The sequence below is a fragment of the Cajanus cajan genome, chromosome 5, assembly GCF_000230855.2.
Source record: "Cajanus cajan strain Asha chromosome 5, NIPB_CcT2T_4, whole genome shotgun sequence".
Lineage (NCBI taxonomy): Eukaryota > Viridiplantae > Streptophyta > Magnoliopsida > Fabales > Fabaceae > Cajanus > Cajanus cajan.
In genome coordinates this window covers 60378638-60398732 of record NC_138521.1, presented here as the reverse complement: position 1 = coordinate 60398732, position 20095 = coordinate 60378638, and the positions used below count along the sequence as shown (strand labels likewise).

Sequence of the window (20095 nt, the reverse complement as noted above, 5' to 3'; positions counted from 1 at the left end):
ATATAATATTTAAATATATAATTATATTTAAAATTTATATAAATAAATATTTTTGAACATATAAATTATATTTTAAGTTTATAATAAATATTTTATATTATAATACAATATTACTTTTATTTGTTGATAATTTATTTTAAAATATTAAAATTTAATTTATAAATAATTATGTTAGATAAAAATTAAATTTAATAAAAAAATATAAAATTTTTATCGTAAAAAAAATAAAAAGAAAAATTCTGTATAAAAATTTATATTTAATTTATAAAGTGAAAAACACTCTCCCAAAGAATTAAAATTTCATGTATAATATATAGAGTTTGATATAAAAAAAAATGACACCGCCCTTATTTTAAGTTTAACTAATAGTATTTCATATACTTTCCACAATAATAAGAAGGAATTCGGAGTTATAGTTATACCCGAACTCAGACGCAAGCAAAAGCGGAACCCTAATCGCGGGAAGCAACAACAATGGCATCGTCGTCGGCGAAGCGATGCCACTACGAAGTGCTGGGCCTCTCCCGCGACTGCGCGCCCGACGAGATCCGGTCGGCGTACCGGCGGCTGGCCCTCCAGCGCCACCCCGACAAGCTGGTGAAATCCGGCCTCTCCCCGGAGGGCGCCACCGCCCAGTTCCAAGAGCTCCAACACGCCTACGAAGTCCTCTCCGACCCAAAGGAGCGCGCTTGGTACGACTCCCACCGCTCCCAGATCCTCTTCTCCGACCCCACCTCCCTCTCCTCCTCCCTCGTCCCCGACCTCTTCTCCTTCTTCTCCAACACCGTCTTCTCCGGTTACTCCGACACCGGCAAGGGCTTCTACAAAGTCTACTCCGAAGTCTTTGACAAAATCCACGCCAACGAGATCACCTTCGCGCGAAAATTGGGCCTCGGCGTTGACGCCGTTAAGAAAGCCCCTCTCATGGGGAACTTGGATTCCCCCTACGCGCAGGTTACTGCGTTTTATAGTTACTGGTTAGGGTTTTCGACGGTGATGGATTTTTGTTGGGTGGATGAGTATGATGCTATGGCGGGGCCGAATCGGAAGTCGCGGAGGCTTATGGAGGAGGAGAATAACAAGGTGAGGAGGAAGGCGAGGAGGGAGTATAATGATACTGTGAGGAGGTTGGGGGATTTTGTGAAGAAGAGGGATAAGAGGGTGATTGATATGAGGGTGAAGAGGAGTGAGGAGATGGAGAGGAAGAAGGAGGAGGAGAGGGAGAGGAAGAGGAGGTTGGAGAGGGAGAGGAAGGAGAGGGTCATGGCTTATGAGGAGCCTGAGTGGGCTAGGGTTGAGGATGAGGAGGTGGTGGAGTGGGATGAGGAGGAGGAGGAGAAGAGGAATGAGAAGGAGTTTTATTGTGTGCTGTGCGGGAAGAAGTTTAAGAGTGAGAAGCAGTGGAAGAATCATGAGCAGTCCAAGAAGCATAAGGAGAGGGTTGCTGAGTTTAGGGATTCAATTGGGGAGGAGGAGAGGTTGGAGAGTGAGGGAGATGGGGTTGGTGATTTGGAGGAGAGGATAAGGGATGGTCTCAATGTTGAAGAGGGGGGAAGTAGAAATGGGGATGAACTGAATGATGATGGTGACGAGTTTTTTGATGCCCCGCGTGCGAATGAGGGGGAAGAGGCTGGTGTGTCGGTTAATTTTGGTGATGATGATGAGGAAGATGATGAAAATGGTGTTCTGGAAGCAATGGTAGCTGGGCACAAGAACAGAAAACCACCTGCTTCATCAGGCAAACCAAAGGCTTCGGTAGCCCCATCGATGCAAATTGAAAATGAGGGCGATGATGAGGAGGAAGATGAAAATGGTGTTCTAGAAGCAATGGTGGCTGGGATCAAGAACAGAAAACCACATGCTTCAACAGGCAAACCAAAGGCTTCTGTAGTCCCTTCTCCGCAAATTGAAAATGAAGATGATGAGGTTGGCTCTATGGAATATAACAACCGGAAGAGTGCAAGAAAGAGACGTGGAGCCAAGAAAGAGAAGGGTAGGAAAAATTGGGAAGAATCTCAGGGGGCTGCTGCTAGTGGCGATGGTGAGAATATAAACACTAATGGAAATGAAAATTCTTATGAAGAGGAGCCTTGTTCCCAACATTTTGTGGAAAATGAGGATAATGGTAAAGAGAATGAGCAGGTTGGTAGAGATAAGAAGATTACAAATCAACCTGCTTATAAAAGAGGAGCCGCCGGCAAGGACACAAAAACGAAAGCAAAAGTTTCATCCAAAGGAAGAAAAGCAAAGGTAAGAACTTCAATAGTTTCCTGAGCTTGAAACCTGCATTATTTTTCCAATGGTTTTACCTTCTTAATATTGCATATGGTAGACTGGTTAAATTCGGACAAAACATATGTTTAGTGCATTTTAAAAGTTGAATGAAACCTGAAGTAATGTTTTATATTGTATATTAGTTAGTGTTGTGTGGATTAACTTTCAATTCTACTCAAGGTAGTAAAGATCAAGATTCTAGTTCGACTAGGAAAAATGTCACAAAATTGTAACTTGTGGAATCATAACATAACGCAAGATTCTACTAAATTATAAAATCTAAATATATGCATATAAATTCTTATATGCATCTAACATAATATAAATAAGAGGGAAAAAGTCCATCATAACACATGGAATACTTAATTTAATCTTAAATGCATACATGGACTACTGTTCATGTGCTGAATGTTCGCGTCATGATTGTGATGCCTTTCAAATATTGATTTAATTATATTAGTCATTACTGACTAAGAATTAGGATTAAATAATACTAAATAGGTTTAGTTTGAGTTACGGGCTAAATTTCTATTAAGCCCAAAATGAAAAAGAGACCTTATAATATTTGGTCCAAAACGAAGTTGCATAAAAAACTTTGCTGTCCAAAAAATATGAAAAACTGAACGGAAGCCTTAAAAAATGGGAGACGTATGTACTGCCACTCCTACCGATTATACGTTTTGGACGACGATTCTGCGTGTAGACAAACACGCGTATGAGTGGTGAAATGGTGAAATCATAGAATCGTCCGATTCTATGTCCCTACACATGATTTTTCCACATGCGCATGATTTTAACTACCTTGATTCTACTAAAATCAATTACAAAACCATGAAGAAGGCCAAAAAAGTAACAAATAATTGCTTCAACCTTTTCAATTTTCGCCATGATTTTAGGGGTTAGAATTGATTCTAGGAGGCATCCAAACACACTATTAGTAATTACTTGAATATAGTGTTTGATTGGAAGGAAATGAAAGGTAGAATTAAAGGGAATAGACCAGAACATACTTAACCATTTTGTTCTCACCATATGACAAGCAATGCCTGGAAGTAGATGACAATCATGGCTTGTTCAGCTTTCCTATTTCATGTTTATTGTCTGGTAGTTTTTCTGTAAGATACGGTCAGTGTTTTCTCTGCTGTATCCAGGATAATATTTGATTAATTAAGCTGATTTTTGTGCTCTATAATCTGATTTTTATTTTGTTTCTTCAATAAGGTGTCATCAAAGAATGCTGACAATATTTGTGAGGCTTGTGGAGAGGAGTTTGACTCAAGGTAATTTAAGTCTATCAAATTTTATGGTGTTCTAATGTTAAATCATTTGTTATCAGACTACACTGTTAAGACAACTTCGTCTGATTGATACACAGGAATAAATTACATAAACATCTTGGCGAATCTGGGCATGCGACATTAAAAGGTCGATAAAGGAAACTACAGTTGGAATTATTTAAGCGCTCCCCAAGTATTATTCGAGTTCTACATATTAGCCTGTTCCAATTATAGGTCCATTCTTTAATTCTTAATATAGTGTTAGAATCATTTTCAAGTAAGCCTTCGGCAGAAAACATTCTGTTATTTATACCACAGTTGAGAAAGATATATACAGCCACATTTTCAGTTTCATCTCCCAAATTGAAAAAAAAAATTCTTTAAAAGAGTCAATGTGATGATTTAGTGAAAGAGATTGAATGCTTTTCTTTTGAATTTTTAAAATATTCAATGCACTTATTTCAATGAAAAAACGGCACGGTTCAGGTTCAGGTCCAAGTCCCCATTCACCATTCGTTTTATGAAGGTTTATTGCGGTATTTGTCATTTTCGTTATGGTGCCTGTCATGGCCATGGTTTTGTGAAGCTTTATGGCAGTTATAATGGTTTTTTTTGTTTGTTTGAAAAATCTTATTTTTGGGCTTCAACCCAGGCCCAAATGGAGTGAATCTTTATGTTTTTTTTGCCATGTCTCATTTCTCTCTCGTAGTTGAGAGTTTTGCAGTTGAAGAGGAGGTCATGCGAAATCTGTCTTAGAGTGGTTCAAACATGAAGTATCATGTTAGGTGGTACACCAGTGAGTGAGGCGTAAAAAAAAGTATCATTTAGGTGTTTTGCTTGATTCCAAGCAATGTGAACAATAGGATATATAATTTTAAATTGAATGATTAAGATGGTCTAGACTTAATTTACATCTTTACCCTTTTATTATACAATTAGATGATTAATGTTAGGAGTTGAATTGGTTTTGATGCAGAAATTGTCTCCCTCCATACTTTCTTATAACTAATCATGTTAATTTGTTTCGTACTCGCAATAACTTTCGGGTTCAAAATCTATTGTGTTGAGAGTGGTCGTTAGTTTTAGAGAAAACTGTCACAACAGTTACGACGGCAGAGCGAGAGGTAGTGTCGAAGAAGCATTACTATAAAATTCAATTAGAGTTATGAGCGATGGATAGGAACGCTAAGAGTGTTGAAGAGATGCTGCCCAATGAGATCGATGAAGAGGCAATGGAGCAAAGAGGAGTTCAATCATGCATAAAAGGACAAAGTAGGAGAATATTATACAAAATGAGGAATAATCAAGCTTTGCTGCCAAGAAATTCTACTAGACTTAGTGTAGTTGGAGAGTATTAGTGGGGATGGTGAGAACCAATTTCTATAACAATGAACTCCATGGAGAGACTTTTAAGATTTTTGTATTTACAAACACAAATATTTGTATAAAATAATTTTTAAATATTTATCAAAAATAAATATAAAAGATATTAATTAATAAAATATTATTATCATGACTGTTTTCCTACCTCACACAAGCTTCATGGTAGAAACATATCTCATTTAAACACTTGTTACAAGACTAACAACTATCCCAGTTTTCACACCAGAACCTTTGTTGTCCACTTGTCCCTATAACGTTAATTAACATCCCAAAGAATAACCATTCCACGTTTGGATTCACTGAGCATCGGAACAAAGGTTACATACTTTGTAAACCTTAGATACGTAGCACCTTATGCATTCTTGTCACGTGGCACAGTGGCACAGTTGAGCTTAACGCCTGCCTGCCAAGGAACTCCCATTCCTATATAAGAGAACCCACATATTATGGCATGCATGATGCATCTATTCCTCATTACATACTTCTGGCTCATACAATGACTTTGACATCAAAATCCTTACATCACCACCGAAAATCATTATCAGAGATATTATTTTTCCCTCACCTCACAACAGTTAACAAGTGAAAAGCGCTTTAAAAACAAAAAAAAAAACCTATAATCGTTGTTATATATAAAGCAACAATTGAATAATTTAGACAATTTCCTTGTCTTCAATAAATATTCTAGTTACCATCAAATGTAGGTACCACTCAATATGCATGCAATACAGGCACCACCGTTGTAGCAAAAAGTGTAGCTCACGCACGAGGCGCACACTAAACTACGATAAATCTGCAGAATCCAGAGCACTACCGGGAGGTGGTTAGTTATCCAATATCTACAATGGAACAATATTTCTGTACAACTGGTTCTTGAAAATCTTACACCCAAAGCAAATAACACGCCTATGCTAATCACAACGATTTAGCAGCACCTTCTATGTAAGCGATGGCTTCTGCCTCCGAAAGCTGTTCTCCCTCTACCAACCCTTTTATTAAGGTGTTGGCATACGCTTTATTTGGGGCACGTACTGGTAGCTTCCCAGATTTGAACCGTTCAATATCAAGAAGCGTACACCTGAGTAGGGTAAAGATCGTGCTTATAGCCTTATACAGACCAACAAATAAGTCACCGAAATAAACAACTACTAAGCATAATATGTTACTCACGTCATGGTAATTATTGGAATCTCCTGCTCCTTTCCTAAGTAGACAACATTACCATACCAACCACTCTGCACGACATTATCAAAAAAGTCATGGCCATACGCTCACAATAAAGTAAAAGAGAATATAAAGTAAATGCAACAATTACTATCAGAAAAAATGAGTAGGGACAGGGGATACATACCTTGACAATCTGCTGGGAGTTGAACTCCTTGTCAGAGATAGCATTCAGGGTAGTTATATCAAATAAGGGAGCGCCCGCGTTAAGGCTTAAACCATTTTCCTGAAATAAAATATCATTGAACTGCTCTAGCCTGTAACAAATGTGGACGTGAATGTAAAGTCAATACCTCCATTGAATAATGATCCAAGAATGTTATGCTCTGACACGAAAGCTTTAAAAGAGACGGATTTTCTGCTAATAGAAGCAGATTTGAACTAGAGAGATTTACTTACGAAATTTTGTACAGGCACATGTAGGTGTTGTGCTGAAAGTTATTCTCAGGATTAAGAAATGCAACTCCTCCCGGACCCCATGAATGCGATGAATCACGACCAAAAAATATATGACAAGGGAAAGTCTTCCACAGGATCTCCTTTGGCATTGTTCTGTTCGCTGAACCAGAACAGTGTCTCTGCATACCTTCCACCTGATGGTCATTCTCAAAATCTTCATAAAATATAACAAACAGAAGAAACAAAGCTACAGAAACGAAAGAATGGAAGCTAGAAATGTAAGGAAGGCTGTAAATTCTTTGTAAACTGAACAACCAGTAAATATTGATCACCCAAAAGCCAAAAGGCACGAGACTTTAATCTTGTCAAATGAGAGAAGTTCACTCTTTTAATCTTTATATTATCACTGCAATCAAATTACAAAGTACCTTTTTCCGAATAAAAAAGAATTCCATGGCTGGACTACCTTTCTCTTAATAGCAATTTGACAGCATTATGAAAAAATGGTAATGGCTAACAAAAAAGAATAACTTTCCAAAATTTGACCAAATATATGGCATATATGCCAATGGAATGTGTGAAACATAATCATTTGATTCATAACTTATTGTTTATCAGTTTATACATTTATAGCATGTTTGTTTTGGTGTTGGGGCCCCCTAAACTGTTTGACAGCAGCAATACTTTTTTGCTTTGCTAAAACCAAGGTGATGATGCCTCATAAATTGGGGTTTATCTTTAAAACTGAGTTTCAACTCTTACACGAAGAGACCATTAGTAAATATAAAAAAGCAATATGACTTGAATGTTGCATTACCTGTCCACCTGCTAGGTAGCAATGCAATCTTGCTTTCCACATATTTGATCCATATGAGGCATACCATATATAAACATTTGATAATTCAGATCGCCAAGAACTAGAAACATCAGTCTCTTCATCTGCATCAAACATAGCTTGTCATGTAATAAATAAGTGAAGAAAAGGTCTCCAAAAAAACCATCCTTTTGTCAATGTATTGAACCATCTCCAGTGGATCCAAACCAAATCCAGAGGACAAAAAACTAACAGCCTTATGGAACACACCAATGGCCACAATTGAAGCAGTTAAAGTTATATATTGTGAAAAAATATTAAAACTTCTGGGGTGCTTTTCAGATTTTAAAAGATATACCAACATCAACTTTGAGCTAACTACCAATTAGTTAGAAAGCAACAGCTAGACCTAATAATTACTGATGTCCAATACGCAAAATAAAGCTACCATGTAAAAAACTTAAACAGAGTAAAACTACTCTAATACTGCTATGGAAAAATCTCTCAAGTCTTATCCAAATATTTAAGACCCCTTGGTAACCGCTAGCTCATGATAAACTCTTGGTTCCAACCAAAACGAAGTACAACATTAAAAAAGATCCGCACAACACAATTTCCAATATTTGTTAACAAGTGGAAAAAAAAAATTACAGAAGAAAAGACCTAATAGGTAGATAAAACAGTAATTCTGATGACTAAAAAGCACCAATCAGTTAAAATTATATTTTGCGAAGAAAATATTAAAACTTTTAGGGTATTTCTCAGATTTTAAAAGCTATCCTGGGATCTTGGTTACCGGCATCAACTTTCAGATTGGAAAATGGTTTTATGACATCCTCAAGAAGTTCTCCAAGATTTTCTGAACTTGGTGCACCATTATCATCCTCAGCCTCGGAGTCTGAGCTCGAGATAAGAGTATGCTGCAAAGGCAAGATAAATAAATCAGTAAAAACTTTAATGAGTATTTGCCCATATAAAGGATGGAAACAAGATACATCAACACACAAGGGAATGGATATAAGATATACAAAAATTAAACTAAACGAGAATTTTAGTTCCTCCAGAATTTTGCACAATTCCTCACATGAATGACTCATAATTATTGGATCACTATACTCAAATGAAAACTGTAGTGTAGCCAAAATTGTATGTATTTGACATACATACATGAGAAAAAATAAGATTGCTAATCATTTGATCAAAACAAAGATTCCTACAAAGGATGAGTAATGTCCCGCATATTAACTCAACTACCATGATACTTTTCAAAATAAAACAGCTTTCCAATGAAATGTCATTATTTGCTTCAAATTAGGTAAGCCAACAAAAGCCATTAGGCAGTGTGACAATAAAAATTTGCTCATTACAAAATACTTAAATATGATTTACACCATAATCAACCCTAATATCCAATTTATAGTTCTCATGAAACTAAAAATTACACAAAATTAATTAAAATACTTGAACACTACTTGATTAGGAATATTTAATTTGTATTTCTCACTTATATAGCCTTGCACAAAACTTTTAAGTGATTTATACTCAATAATAAAAAAGAAAGTATATGTATAACATTGCAGATTTGCTAAATTAATTATGAAAAAACATCAATTATGGAAAGTAAATTACTGGAGGAGGCGCCATTTGTGAGATTATCTTTGGCGGTAATTCACATGCAAGTGTAGGCCAAAACGGATTTAACTGCTGGCGAACCTGCAAAATATGCATGCCACTTTAGCACTAAAAGAATCTACTGTAAATCTTAAGTTACATAAATCTTGTGTAACTGGTAGGAAAGAAATAATTTCTTTAATCTCCCTAACAGAGGGTAAACAACATATATATCAGTATCCCATGTTCTTACCGCTTGAATCACCCGCCATGTAGACTCAAATGGATAGGCCTCTGAGGATCCAGTAACAGGCTTGTCTTCTAGCAAAACTTCCAAACAAGAATGCATTGATTTTGCAATGGAATCAAGATTATATCCTCCTTCTAAAATCAATACAATCCTCCCTTCAGCAAAATTCATCAACTGAAGTATAGAAGGGAAAAACATACGTAAGAGTTACAGATACAATGATCAGTGTATTAAACTTGTCGCAGATATTTTTTCCAAATTTTGAAATTAAAGAAAAGTACATCATAAATATTTAAAAAAAAATGGCAGCATAATTGATGAAAATCATATTCCAAAAATAACCATTATACACACAGCTAAATATTTAATTCACAGTTTCGCTACTAACTACACTTATCTGCAAGTTTTGTTTTATCAAGAAAGTAGCATACTAGAAACAATAATCGTATGAAGGAAGTAATCAAGAAAAATAAAAAGTAACCTTTTCCAACAAAACAGAATAACCAAATGGTGAGACACGACATCCTCCCAAAGGGTCACCAACAGCTGTTACATTTAGAAAAGCAAGAAGTATTACTTGTTACACTTAAAAATAATAATAAATTACCATATCTACCGACCAAATGCAAGGATCAGCCCCTTATTTCACAAGTAAACTAGACTTCAAGAACAAATGAATGCTAACAATCCTCCAAAGCATTATAAAAAACAAGTGTTCTCCCCTCCCAAAAACATAGAAAAAAATCTCAAATGTAAAAATGACGGACCTGCATCAAATCCAGCAGAAACTATAATCATGTCTGGGTTAAATTCTTTGGTAACGGGAAGCAAGATATGGTCCCACACTGCAAAGTAATCAGCATCACCACATCCCCTATTCTCCCAGGGGACATTTATATTATATCCTGCACCCGCTCCTTCTCCAACCATGGTATAAAATCCATCATCATTAGCCGGATAAAAACTCCCAAACTCATGCCTGAATAAATAGAAAAGTTGAAGTGTTTGAGAATCAAGTAATTAAGTAAGAAAGTGATAAAAACCGTAAAGGCACTACACAAAATTTATCTTAACTCCTTGAATTGAAAGCCCATCACAAAGACCCAACCAAAAATCACTAGTTTAAAGAAGGGGAAACAATCTAGCAGTCAAGCCCCATTAAATTACCAAACAGAACCACAAGAACCATAAGCTATTTTCTTAACAGATTTAGAAGTACCAAAAAACAATTACAAGATCACCAACCAGTAAAGCTTACAAAAAAATATGTCAAAATAATTAACACACCTGTGAACAGAGAAGAATAAAACTCGAGAGTCATTCCAGAACATTTTTTGAGTACCATTTCCATGATGAACATCCCAATCAACAATTAAAATTTTCTTCACACCTAATTCTGGCTGTCATATTCAGATGGCAAGACCAGAAAAATACAGGTGGTAATAAAGCAACTGAATGTTAAAAGGCTTAAAACTCTTTGTAAATATGGAAATAATAGTAGGTGTTACATTACTCACTCTTTTATCTAAGAGATATCTTGCTGCAATTGCCACATTGTTGAACAGACAAAATCCCATAGCTTCATTTGGTTCTGCATGATGACCTGGAGGCCTAACAATGGCAACAGCAGAATCCAATTCCCTGCTTGCCACTCTTTTAACAACCTAGTCGCCAAAACATCTTCAGTTAGGATCATAATTTATATGAATACAGTACAAAGCTTATTTCAAACTGATTAAGCATTAAGACTGCATAGGGTTAGCTGTATTTACTGCCACAAAAAAAGAGGCAGTTTTGCAACTACAACCTATGTCAACCACATCACAAGGCAACAAAACAATCATATTATACACCAGAACATAGAGAGAATATATAGAAACAAAAAATATTTCTCCCTCTGTCAAATTGTAACAATTGAATGAATTTAATTTAACTGAAGAAATCTTAGCCAGAGAGACAAACATTATCAATTCCAAATTCCATAGCAGTTAGTAAATTTCCTATTATTCAAAACTAAGTATTAACAAAGTCCCAGAAAAAGCTTCAGTGATCTAAGATATTAAACACAGTCAAGACTATCAATAATATGACCAAAGACAATAACGGAAACTCGAAAACTGAAAACAGGCAATGATACAGCAAATTCACATGTAATGAACAACACAAATTCGCATGTATTTTACTCTGGTTTATTTCTTTCTAATACGTATAGCAGTAGCATAGGTTTTGTTTTCTATTTTAAACTCTTGTAACCTGCCAGTTTAGTTAGAGGTTTAGAGCCTGTTTGGATACAATCATACAAACATAGAAGTGTTTTTGAAAATTATTTTCAGTAGAGAAGTTTTCAAAAGCACTTTTAACTTATATCCACACAGACAGTTAGTTTTGTTAGAAACTTCTGCGAGAAGCTTCTACCACTCCTTTATTTCTACATAATCTGATTGTAATTGTACTGTAAGTAGGTTATCAATATATAATTCATTCTTCAAGAACCTATCCTTCTTTCTTCTCCTCCTTTCTCTATCTGATGTCAAACCTAATAACATGTAACTAACAACACAAAAATCTCAGAAGTTTGTATTATAATTATCACCTCTATAGCAGAGCCAGCAGCAAGGTAAGCAGACTCTGATGAACCTTCGTTGAAGTATATCGAATTCAATTTCGACGCAATATTGCGCCTCTGCGAATTGAACTTCTTTGAACTGATGTTCTTAATCAGATTCACATGATTTTTAGAATGCACTAACAGTATATGCTTGTCTTCAGCTTCATTGGCTTCCAGGATCACGCATCTGCAATACGAAAGAGTAAAACAGCGAGATCAACGAGAAATGCGAAACCCTAACGAAACGTGGAAGAATTACCGTTCGGTAATGCCGGCGCTTTGGAGTTTGTTCCAGATAGCTCTGATGCGATTTGGAGTCTCGGGATGGTCCTCGTCGTCTGGTATGTGGTGCTTGCACATCCTCTCGTCGTATAGTAAACCAACGCGGCGGCGTTGACCGCTGACAGTGCTTTCGCTACTCTTCTCGCTCTTGCGCTCCATGGTTTCTCTCTCGGCTACAACTACTTTTCAGTTTCTTTCTATCACTCTGCTTCGGAAGCCTCAACAGTGAAGGAAAGTAGAAGCCTCGAGTGATTTTGAAGTTGAAACGCGGTAATTTCCGCTTATATAGTACACCGAGACTTTGTTATCGGGATGGGACTCTTTTCTTTCTCCCTCCCTCCATCTCTAGGCAACAAAAATTAAGTATTATTTTTATTTTTAAATGTAACAATTAATTATTTTCTATTTATACAATTAATACTACTTTTTTAGAGAATACGTTTTCAAATATGAGACTTTTTTTTAGTTTTTTTATTATAAAATCATCTTCTAATTCTAATTGTAAGATGTATTAATTATATTTTCTATAAAAATACTCTTATTTAATTAATGATTTTTAATAAAATATAATAAATACTTAAAATTAATTAAATAAAAATTCACTCTTATTATGCTTTTAGAAGATACATAAATATTATTTCTCTCAAAATATAAAAAAATAGATTTTTTAATAATCATTTAATTTTATTTAGGGAAGCAAATTAAAAGTTTATACATATTCAATATTGTTGATAAATCTTATGATTTTAAAAAGGTAAAAGTATATTTTTCGTCTCTTATATTATTTATTAGTGTCAGTTTAGTCTCATTTTAATTAATTAAATCAATTTAGTCACACATTTTTAAAATGTATCTCAATGTTTGATTTTTCGTTTTCTCCGTTTAAATACTTAACGGATCTGACATGTGTCATGCCATGTGTCATGATGTCCAACCATGTGGCATGACAGCATGACATGTGACATGTCCTGTGACATATCCTTAAATATTTGAACGGGAGAGACGAAAAATCAAACATTGAGATACATTTTAAAGAAGTGAGACTAAATTGATTTAATTAATTAAAATAGGACTAAATTGAATTTAATAAATAATATAAGGAACGAAAAATATATTTTTACCTTTTAAAAAATGATATTCAAAAACGATGTGATGCATAAGATCTTAATTTACAATTTTGATATCGTCGTTATAATTTTAATAGATAAATAAATTTTGGCTCCCTTCATCAAATCTCTGATTAAGCATATCTCATAGGAAGAATATAATTAAATATTTAATATTATAAGTAAGTGCTTAGTTATTTTTTTTAATACTAAATGTCTAGTTATTTTTAAAATTGACGGTGATAAAGATTTAAAAGTAAATTTTAAGAGAAATGATTAATTATTTTTATTTTTCATCATTTAATAAAGAAGTTAAAGTAAACAAAATGAGTAGAAATAAATAAATACTTTTCCTCTCACAATCTCTCAAAAAAAGCCAAAAAGGAATGGATAATGTGAGGACCCAAAAGAAAAGAGAATGAAAAAGGAATTACTCTTTTTTTATTTGAGTTAATAGTAAATAATCGGCTATGATTATTTTATTTCTTTTTTACTTATTGGCATATGTGGATTTAGGTAACTCGTGAACCCAAACTAACATAAATTAACCCAATAAGTCCAGTTCAAATTTTTTTGAGAGTTTGAGTCATACCCAATTCAACTCAATCAAAAGTCGACACTATATGAGTTAGATAATGAGTTGTGTTTTTTATTCGTCATCTAATTTGACCCAATCTTATATTATAATAATATTTGCAAGTTAGTGATAATAATATTCAATACTCACTTTTTCTCATATTTTTTTCATCGCACAAATACAATGTTGGTTGTTCTAAATCTACAATTTTCTCTATTTTATTATCTTTTGTGTTAATGTTGGTTGTTTAGGTTGATAACAATGTAACAAATCAATAAATTTATTTTAAAATTTGGTTTATGTTTTTACTGAAATTTACTGAAAGTTGGTGTCTCATATATATGTGTGTGTGTGTGTATTGGATCTTATCTTTAGGTTTAGAGATAACGGTATGTGATCTCTAAAGATATCTAACGATAGTTATTGGAGATATTGTTATTGATAACATGATTTTTATTATGAAAGATATGATGCAAATATTATTCCTCAATCTTTGGAGATAAAATTGTCCAGGGTTTTATCTCTTAGACCCACTATGGGCTAGCTCATGTTCTATTTGACTCGCCCAAGCTAGGCACAAGGCAAACTTGACCTATCCAAGTTGGATCATACAACTTGTATCATTATTTGTTTTATATGTAAAAAATATTGTTTGCAAAAAGATATCAAAGATTTAGATATATTCTAAAATATTTAAAAATAAATGAATTTAGTTATATTGACCTGATTGACTTAACTCAATCTAACTTATTCGTAATTGGATTGAGTTAAATTAGATTTTATAATAAAAATGGACAAACTCAATCCAACCAAATTGTTGAATCTTGATTGACTCGAGTAACGAGTCCTTTAAAAGATGACGTCACACGACTTACTTGCATCATTTTTCACTATACTATACCATATTAAACAACCAAAGTAAAAAGTGTTATGATGTATCAAAAAGTCTCACATTGCTTAAAAGTTAAGACTAATAGTAATTTATAAATACTATTCCTTTTTAATTAGGTTTGAAAATGAGTCAAGCTTGGTTTGGTGGATAATATTTAACTTAGCTCAAAGCTTGATTCAACTTTGACAAGAACTATTTTTTCAATTTGAACTCGATTGAGTTCGAGTTCAATAGCAACTCGAATCACATGAATCAAGGGTCAAATTTTTTGAATCTTATACATTTTGAAATTTTAATTTAATAACAAATTTCAGATAAAATAATTCAATTGTTTAACTTAAAAAAAACATAACTTATTCTATTAAATTTTTAAGGTTTCAAGGTATGATGTGCTAAAGCTCGAAAGCTAAGATTTGTACAAGAACTCGAAAGCTTGTAATCGTGAAGACGCAAGAGCTTAAAAGCTCAAAATTAGGTAAGAGCTTAGAAGCTCATAATCGTGAAAACACGAGAGCTTGGAAGCTCGTAACTGTGAATACACAAAAACCCAACACCTAACTTAAAATTGAAAATTTTGAAGGTAAAAATGGGTGTTTGGGTGGGTAAATAGTTTTGAACGAGTTAAAAAATGGATAATATGAGTATTATCGAATGAGTTTGATTTTAAATTTTAGTACCATCAACATCCGAACCTAACCAACTATCAATGTTGAAAGTTAGAAAAATAAACTTTTATTGAGTTTAAACGAGAGGAATGATGGTGTTCCCAGAGTTGCAGACTTTAAATAAATGCATATTGCAGGTTTTAATTAATGTTGATTGACTAGTAGAGAGAAAAAAAAAATATAAGCAACAATTTAGTATCTCTTCCGTTTCAACCCTTAAGCTTCATCTTCCATAAAGGCACAAAAGCTCAAAAGTTTGTAACTGTGAAGACACGAGCTAGAAAGCTCAAATCACGCAAGAGCTCAAAAACTTGTAATTGTGAAGTCATGAGAGATTGGAAACTCATAATCACATAGGAGCTCAAAAGCTCATAATCATGTAAGAGCTTAAAAGCTCGTAATTGTGGAGATGCGAGAGCTTGGAAGCTCATACTTGTGCAAGAGCTCAAAAGCTTGTAATTGTGAAGACGTGAGAGTTAGAAAGCTCATAATCGTGTATGAGCTTTAAATTTTATAATCGTAAAGACGCGAGAGCTCGAAAGATTAGAAACATATAGAAGCTTGGAAGCTTTTAATCGTGAAGACACCAGATCTCAAAAGCTCAAAATTGTGTCAGAGCTCGGAAGCTCAAAATCGTGTAAGAGCTTGGAAGCTTTAACCGTGAAGATGTGAGAGCTTAGAAGCTGAGCATGGCGTAAAAGCTTAGAAACTTTTAGCTTGATGGCAAGCTCGAATTTAGCCTTGTTTCTTGTAGGCATTAGTGTATATCATTTTCTGCACTTTTCTTTGAAAATACAAGAACGCTGCTATGTTTATAAATGAATTAGCAAGCAAATTTTGTGCAACAAAAAAAAACTTAAAGGATAGATAATATCCCTTTAGCAAGAAATTAAAGGTGATCAATGACCTTTGCATTTGGAGTGGTAAATATTTTGATGGTAGGAATTTCATATATTTTATACTAAGGCTTTTAACTTTAATAGTTGTTGGTCCAATTTAGATGAATCACTCTTGGTATTGGTGGAAGATCAAATCTTACGCCGACTGGCCCCGTAATCCTCCATATGGATGAAGCTAGTTGTGCATGTTCTCAACTCACTCATGTCGACGAGCTTGTCTTGATACAAGTCGATGGAGAATGGTCCCGCCTTCAGTGCTTGTAATGTGGCATTAAAGGCAACATGAGGACGAAGGTATTGCTTTTTGTTGGATATGGCTAAGAATCTTTCCATGAAAGCTCAAAGCGACTCTCGATTGTCCCACTCGAGGTTGAGAAGTATTAAGGTTGACGTTTCATGAGGTTGGCTAGTGGGCAAGTGCACTTTGAATTGTTGCTTCAAAACGACATAACAGGTTACATTCAATGGGGACATGTGAGTATACCATAGCAAGACAGGGCCCTGAGTGTCGTTAGGAAGATTTGCAAAGGGCCATTTTGTCTTGGGTGTATAAGTGCATCATAGTCTTGTAGGTGACGAGGTGCTCGTCTGGGCATGTCAACCCATCATATGCCTTCATGTTATGTTACCATCCACGAGGAAGTGGCACATCAATCACGTCTTTGGTGAAGGGATGATCACAATGTTCTCTAGCGAACTACACTAGTGTGGTCCGAGGATGAGCTTGGCCCTCCTTTGTAGGAGCCCTGCGTAGTATTGGTGTCCCTGGTGGGCTGGGAGGTTGTGTATTTCTCCTTTGCTCAAAACACTCGTCCTTATGCAAATGTTGTTATTCTTCTCACACAGAGCTTGAAGCTCTTATTCACACCAGACGTGATCATTTTTATGTTGTTGGTGAAGGGTCGCTAAGCTTCCTCATTGTGCTTCTGCATGGCCTCCATGCATTACAAGAGTTCAACGGTGGATGGTGCAACGGGCGGCACCATGGTGGTGGCAAGTGTGTCACTAATGCCACATGTGGTGCTGTGGTGGCGATAATGGGTGTCGAGGGTGGTTATATTAGAATTAAACCAAGGTTCCCGGTGGTTGCAGAGGTTTACTGCTGCATTGTTGGTCATTATCTGGTTTCAGATGGAAATCATGTGTTGGCACCATGGTGGACACTAAATGTTAGTATCAAAATCTGTAGGTGCTTCGACGAGAAAAAAGGTGTTCTCCATACTCCAGTCATTGACGAAGGGAAGAAACACCTACAATGATACTGCTCGATCGAGTTAGAAAATAGTCTAGGTTAAGTGGAGAATTATGTTAAAATGATACCTAGTACCCCGTGCGTTGGATCTTATCTCTGTGTTTAAAGATAACGGGGTGTGATCTCTCCAGATATTTGGTGGTAGTTATTAGAAATATTGTTCTTAATAACATCATCTTTAATGTGATCTCGGAGTTTTGATAGACATGGTGAGAATATTATTCCTCAATTATTGGAGAGAAAACTACCTAGGATTTTATCTCCTAGGCCCAATATGGGCTAGCTAGTGTTTAACCTGACCCACTCGAGCTAGGTAGTACAATGTTATATCATTGTTTGTTTTGTAGGTTTATAACATTACATTTGTTCAAAAATATTAAATGATTTAAATCAAGGCTAAAATATTTTTTTAGTTATATTGACCTGATTGACGAATGAGTTGGATTAGATTAGATTGGATTTCATAATATAGTAGACAAATCTGATATAACTAAACCTATTAAATTTTGATCAAGTCATATAACGAATTTATTAAAACCCGACCCAACTAAACCCACTTACATCCTTACTTTCACTATACTATATCATATTAAACAGTCAAAGTAAAGAATGTTATAGTGTACTAAAAAGTCTCACATAGTTTGGAAGTCATGATCAATGATAATTTATAAACACTATTCCTTCTTAACTAGAGCTGAAAATGAGTTGAACTCGACTTGGCTAAAAAATATTTAACTTAGCTCGTAACTTAATTTGAGTTCAACAAAAAACCATTTTTTTAGCTTGAACTCGATTCAATTCAAGCTCGATAACAACTTAGTTTAGCTTATTAACTCAAATCACATGAATTAAGTGTCAAATTTTTTGAATCTTATATATTTTAAAATTTTAATTTAATAACATATTTTAGATAAAATAATTGTTTAACTTTTTAAAAGAAATTAAAACATGAATTATTCTATTATTTTTACAAGGTTTCAAGGTATGACCCCAAAAAAACATAATCACGTATAAATAAAAACTATTTTACCTTGATAAAATAATAAAAAATTCAATCCATAATCATAAATTTTAAAATGTCCACTTTTTAATAATAATAATAATAATAATAATAACTATTTTGTCTTGATAAAATAATAGAAAATTCAATCCATAATCAAAAATTTTAAAATGTCCACTTTTTAATAATAATAATAATAATAATAATAATAATTATTATTATTATTATTATTTTATAACCAAGTTTTGAAGGTTATTTCAAAATTTAATAAGTTGAAATCAAATAAAAAATTAATTATATAAATTATATATTTATATGTTGAGTCAATTATTGAATCAAATGAGTTAAATTATATGTAACTCAAGTTTAACTCATTTATTTATCGAATTTAAATTTAACTCATTAAATTTATGAACTAAATTTAATAAATTATTATTAAATTAAATTTTGAACTATTTTCAAGTTAATTCAAATTTGTATCACCCTTATTCTTAACATACTCACAATGGTGGATTCCAAAAATATTTTTAATGGAAGAAAGAAAATAGTTTATAATATTTTCATGTAACAAAAATATTACAAACTTATAGAAAATACATAAATTCATTAAAAAAAAATCTGATTACTTAAACTTCTACTATTGAATTCCTTGAGAATACCCCCCGAAACCTTTGAATACGTTCTTTAATTCAAATAACAATGGCTCCACAACATTAAAAGGACAGTTAAAGAGCATATTCAAATAAAAAAATATGGGGGCAATATTACTAATTAAATATTCAAATAAAAATGAAAATACCTTGTGTACCTTTGTAGGTGGATCCGCAACTGCCCATTCACACCAATATTTATAAGAAAAAAAGAAAAAGAAAGAAAAAAGAGTGACCAATATGCATGCACTGCACGCTGGGGGAAGAATGGGCAACGTGATTCAAATTTCAATGAACAAAAGTAAGGTACAAGTGAATTAGCAACCCATGTGCCAATAAACAGACATGTGGGGATACGAGAAAAACATACAAAAAAGCTGTGATGTGCAATTGCACGTAACAACAGAACAAGCATGAAAGATACCATTGCAACAAATGGAGAAATAAATATTATATTGGGAAGACACTCATAAAATTATTATTTAAAGATATGTTAATTGGGAAACACTTGAACTAAACACCGAAGCTGACAGGAGAATCAGCCAACAGCGCCCTTCCGCTGAATTAAGAAGCAGACAAATTCAAAATGGTGTGCCATGTGATGATCATGGATTTTCCTTGCTCAATTTTATTGTGCGATGCGACCTACCCTAATGCTTCCACAAACACCCTATGTAGTATTACCCAATCCTGGTATGAAGAAGATTGGAAGGGTTCAAATTTAAAATTTAAAATTAGGACCAATGTAATTTTAGTAAAGTTTAAACCTCAGGTTATCATTTAAGTTGTCACATTCCAATTTTACGTCTTACATTTTTCTTTTCTTTTTTTTTACCTAAAGAAACATGTCTTACATTTATTTAAATAAAATATAACTTTTTCAACAATTATGTATTGGTAATAAAACTATTTTGTATAAAATGATATCAAAT

General features: G+C 34.0%; 2 protein-coding genes across 2 annotated transcripts; one reads left to right on the top strand and one right to left on the bottom strand.

Annotated features, from left to right (window-relative positions):
• Positions 1 to 385: 385 nt before the first annotated feature.
• On the top strand, positions 386 to 3962 carry LOC109809022 (DNAJ heat shock N-terminal domain-containing protein). The gene is made up of 3 exons (XM_020372242.3): positions 386 to 2250; positions 3496 to 3554; positions 3650 to 3962. Exons 1-3 carry the CDS (start codon positions 475 to 477, stop codon positions 3705 to 3707), a joined length of 1893 nt encoding a protein of 630 aa, XP_020227831.1. The 5' UTR covers positions 386 to 474; the 3' UTR covers positions 3708 to 3962.
• A 1616-nt stretch (positions 3963 to 5578) lies between these two features.
• HDA05 (histone deacetylase 5) lies at positions 5579 to 12450 on the bottom strand. The gene is made up of 14 exons (XM_020372262.3): positions 12100 to 12450; positions 11826 to 12027; positions 10750 to 10896; positions 10520 to 10632; positions 10000 to 10211; positions 9714 to 9778; positions 9236 to 9406; positions 9001 to 9084; positions 8168 to 8291; positions 7375 to 7496; positions 6558 to 6751; positions 6286 to 6415; positions 6105 to 6169; positions 5579 to 6012 (listed from the first exon to the last, which is right to left on the bottom strand). The coding sequence occupies exons 1-14, from the start codon at positions 12279 to 12281 to the stop codon at positions 5850 to 5852; spliced, it is 1974 nt and encodes a 657-aa protein (XP_020227851.1). The 5' UTR covers positions 12282 to 12450; the 3' UTR covers positions 5579 to 5849.
• Positions 12451 to 20095: the final 7645 nt, after the last annotated feature.

Excerpts from the sequence above, each read along its gene's own strand:
- LOC109809022 (XM_020372242.3), top strand. The coding sequence starts at position 475 with ATGGCATCGTCGTCGGCGAAGCGATGCCACTACGAAGTGCTGGGCCTC. Across the intron at positions 2,251-3,495 it reads CCAAAGGAAGAAAAGCAAAG|GTGTCATCAAAGAATGCTGA; the intron begins GTAAGAACTTCA and ends TTCTTCAATAAG. Across the intron at positions 3,555-3,649 it reads GGAGAGGAGTTTGACTCAAG|GAATAAATTACATAAACATC; the intron begins GTAATTTAAGTC and ends ATTGATACACAG.
- HDA05 (XM_020372262.3), bottom strand. The coding sequence starts at position 12,281 with ATGGAGCGCAAGAGCGAGAAGAGTAGCGAAAGCACTGTCAGCGGTCAA. Across the intron at positions 10,897-11,825 it reads CTGCTGGCTCTGCTATAGAG|GTTGTTAAAAGAGTGGCAAG; the intron begins GTGATAATTATA and ends TTTGGCGACTAG. Across the intron at positions 10,212-10,519 it reads TTATTCTTCTCTGTTCACAG|GCATGAGTTTGGGAGTTTTT; the intron begins GTGTGTTAATTA and ends CTATTTATTCAG.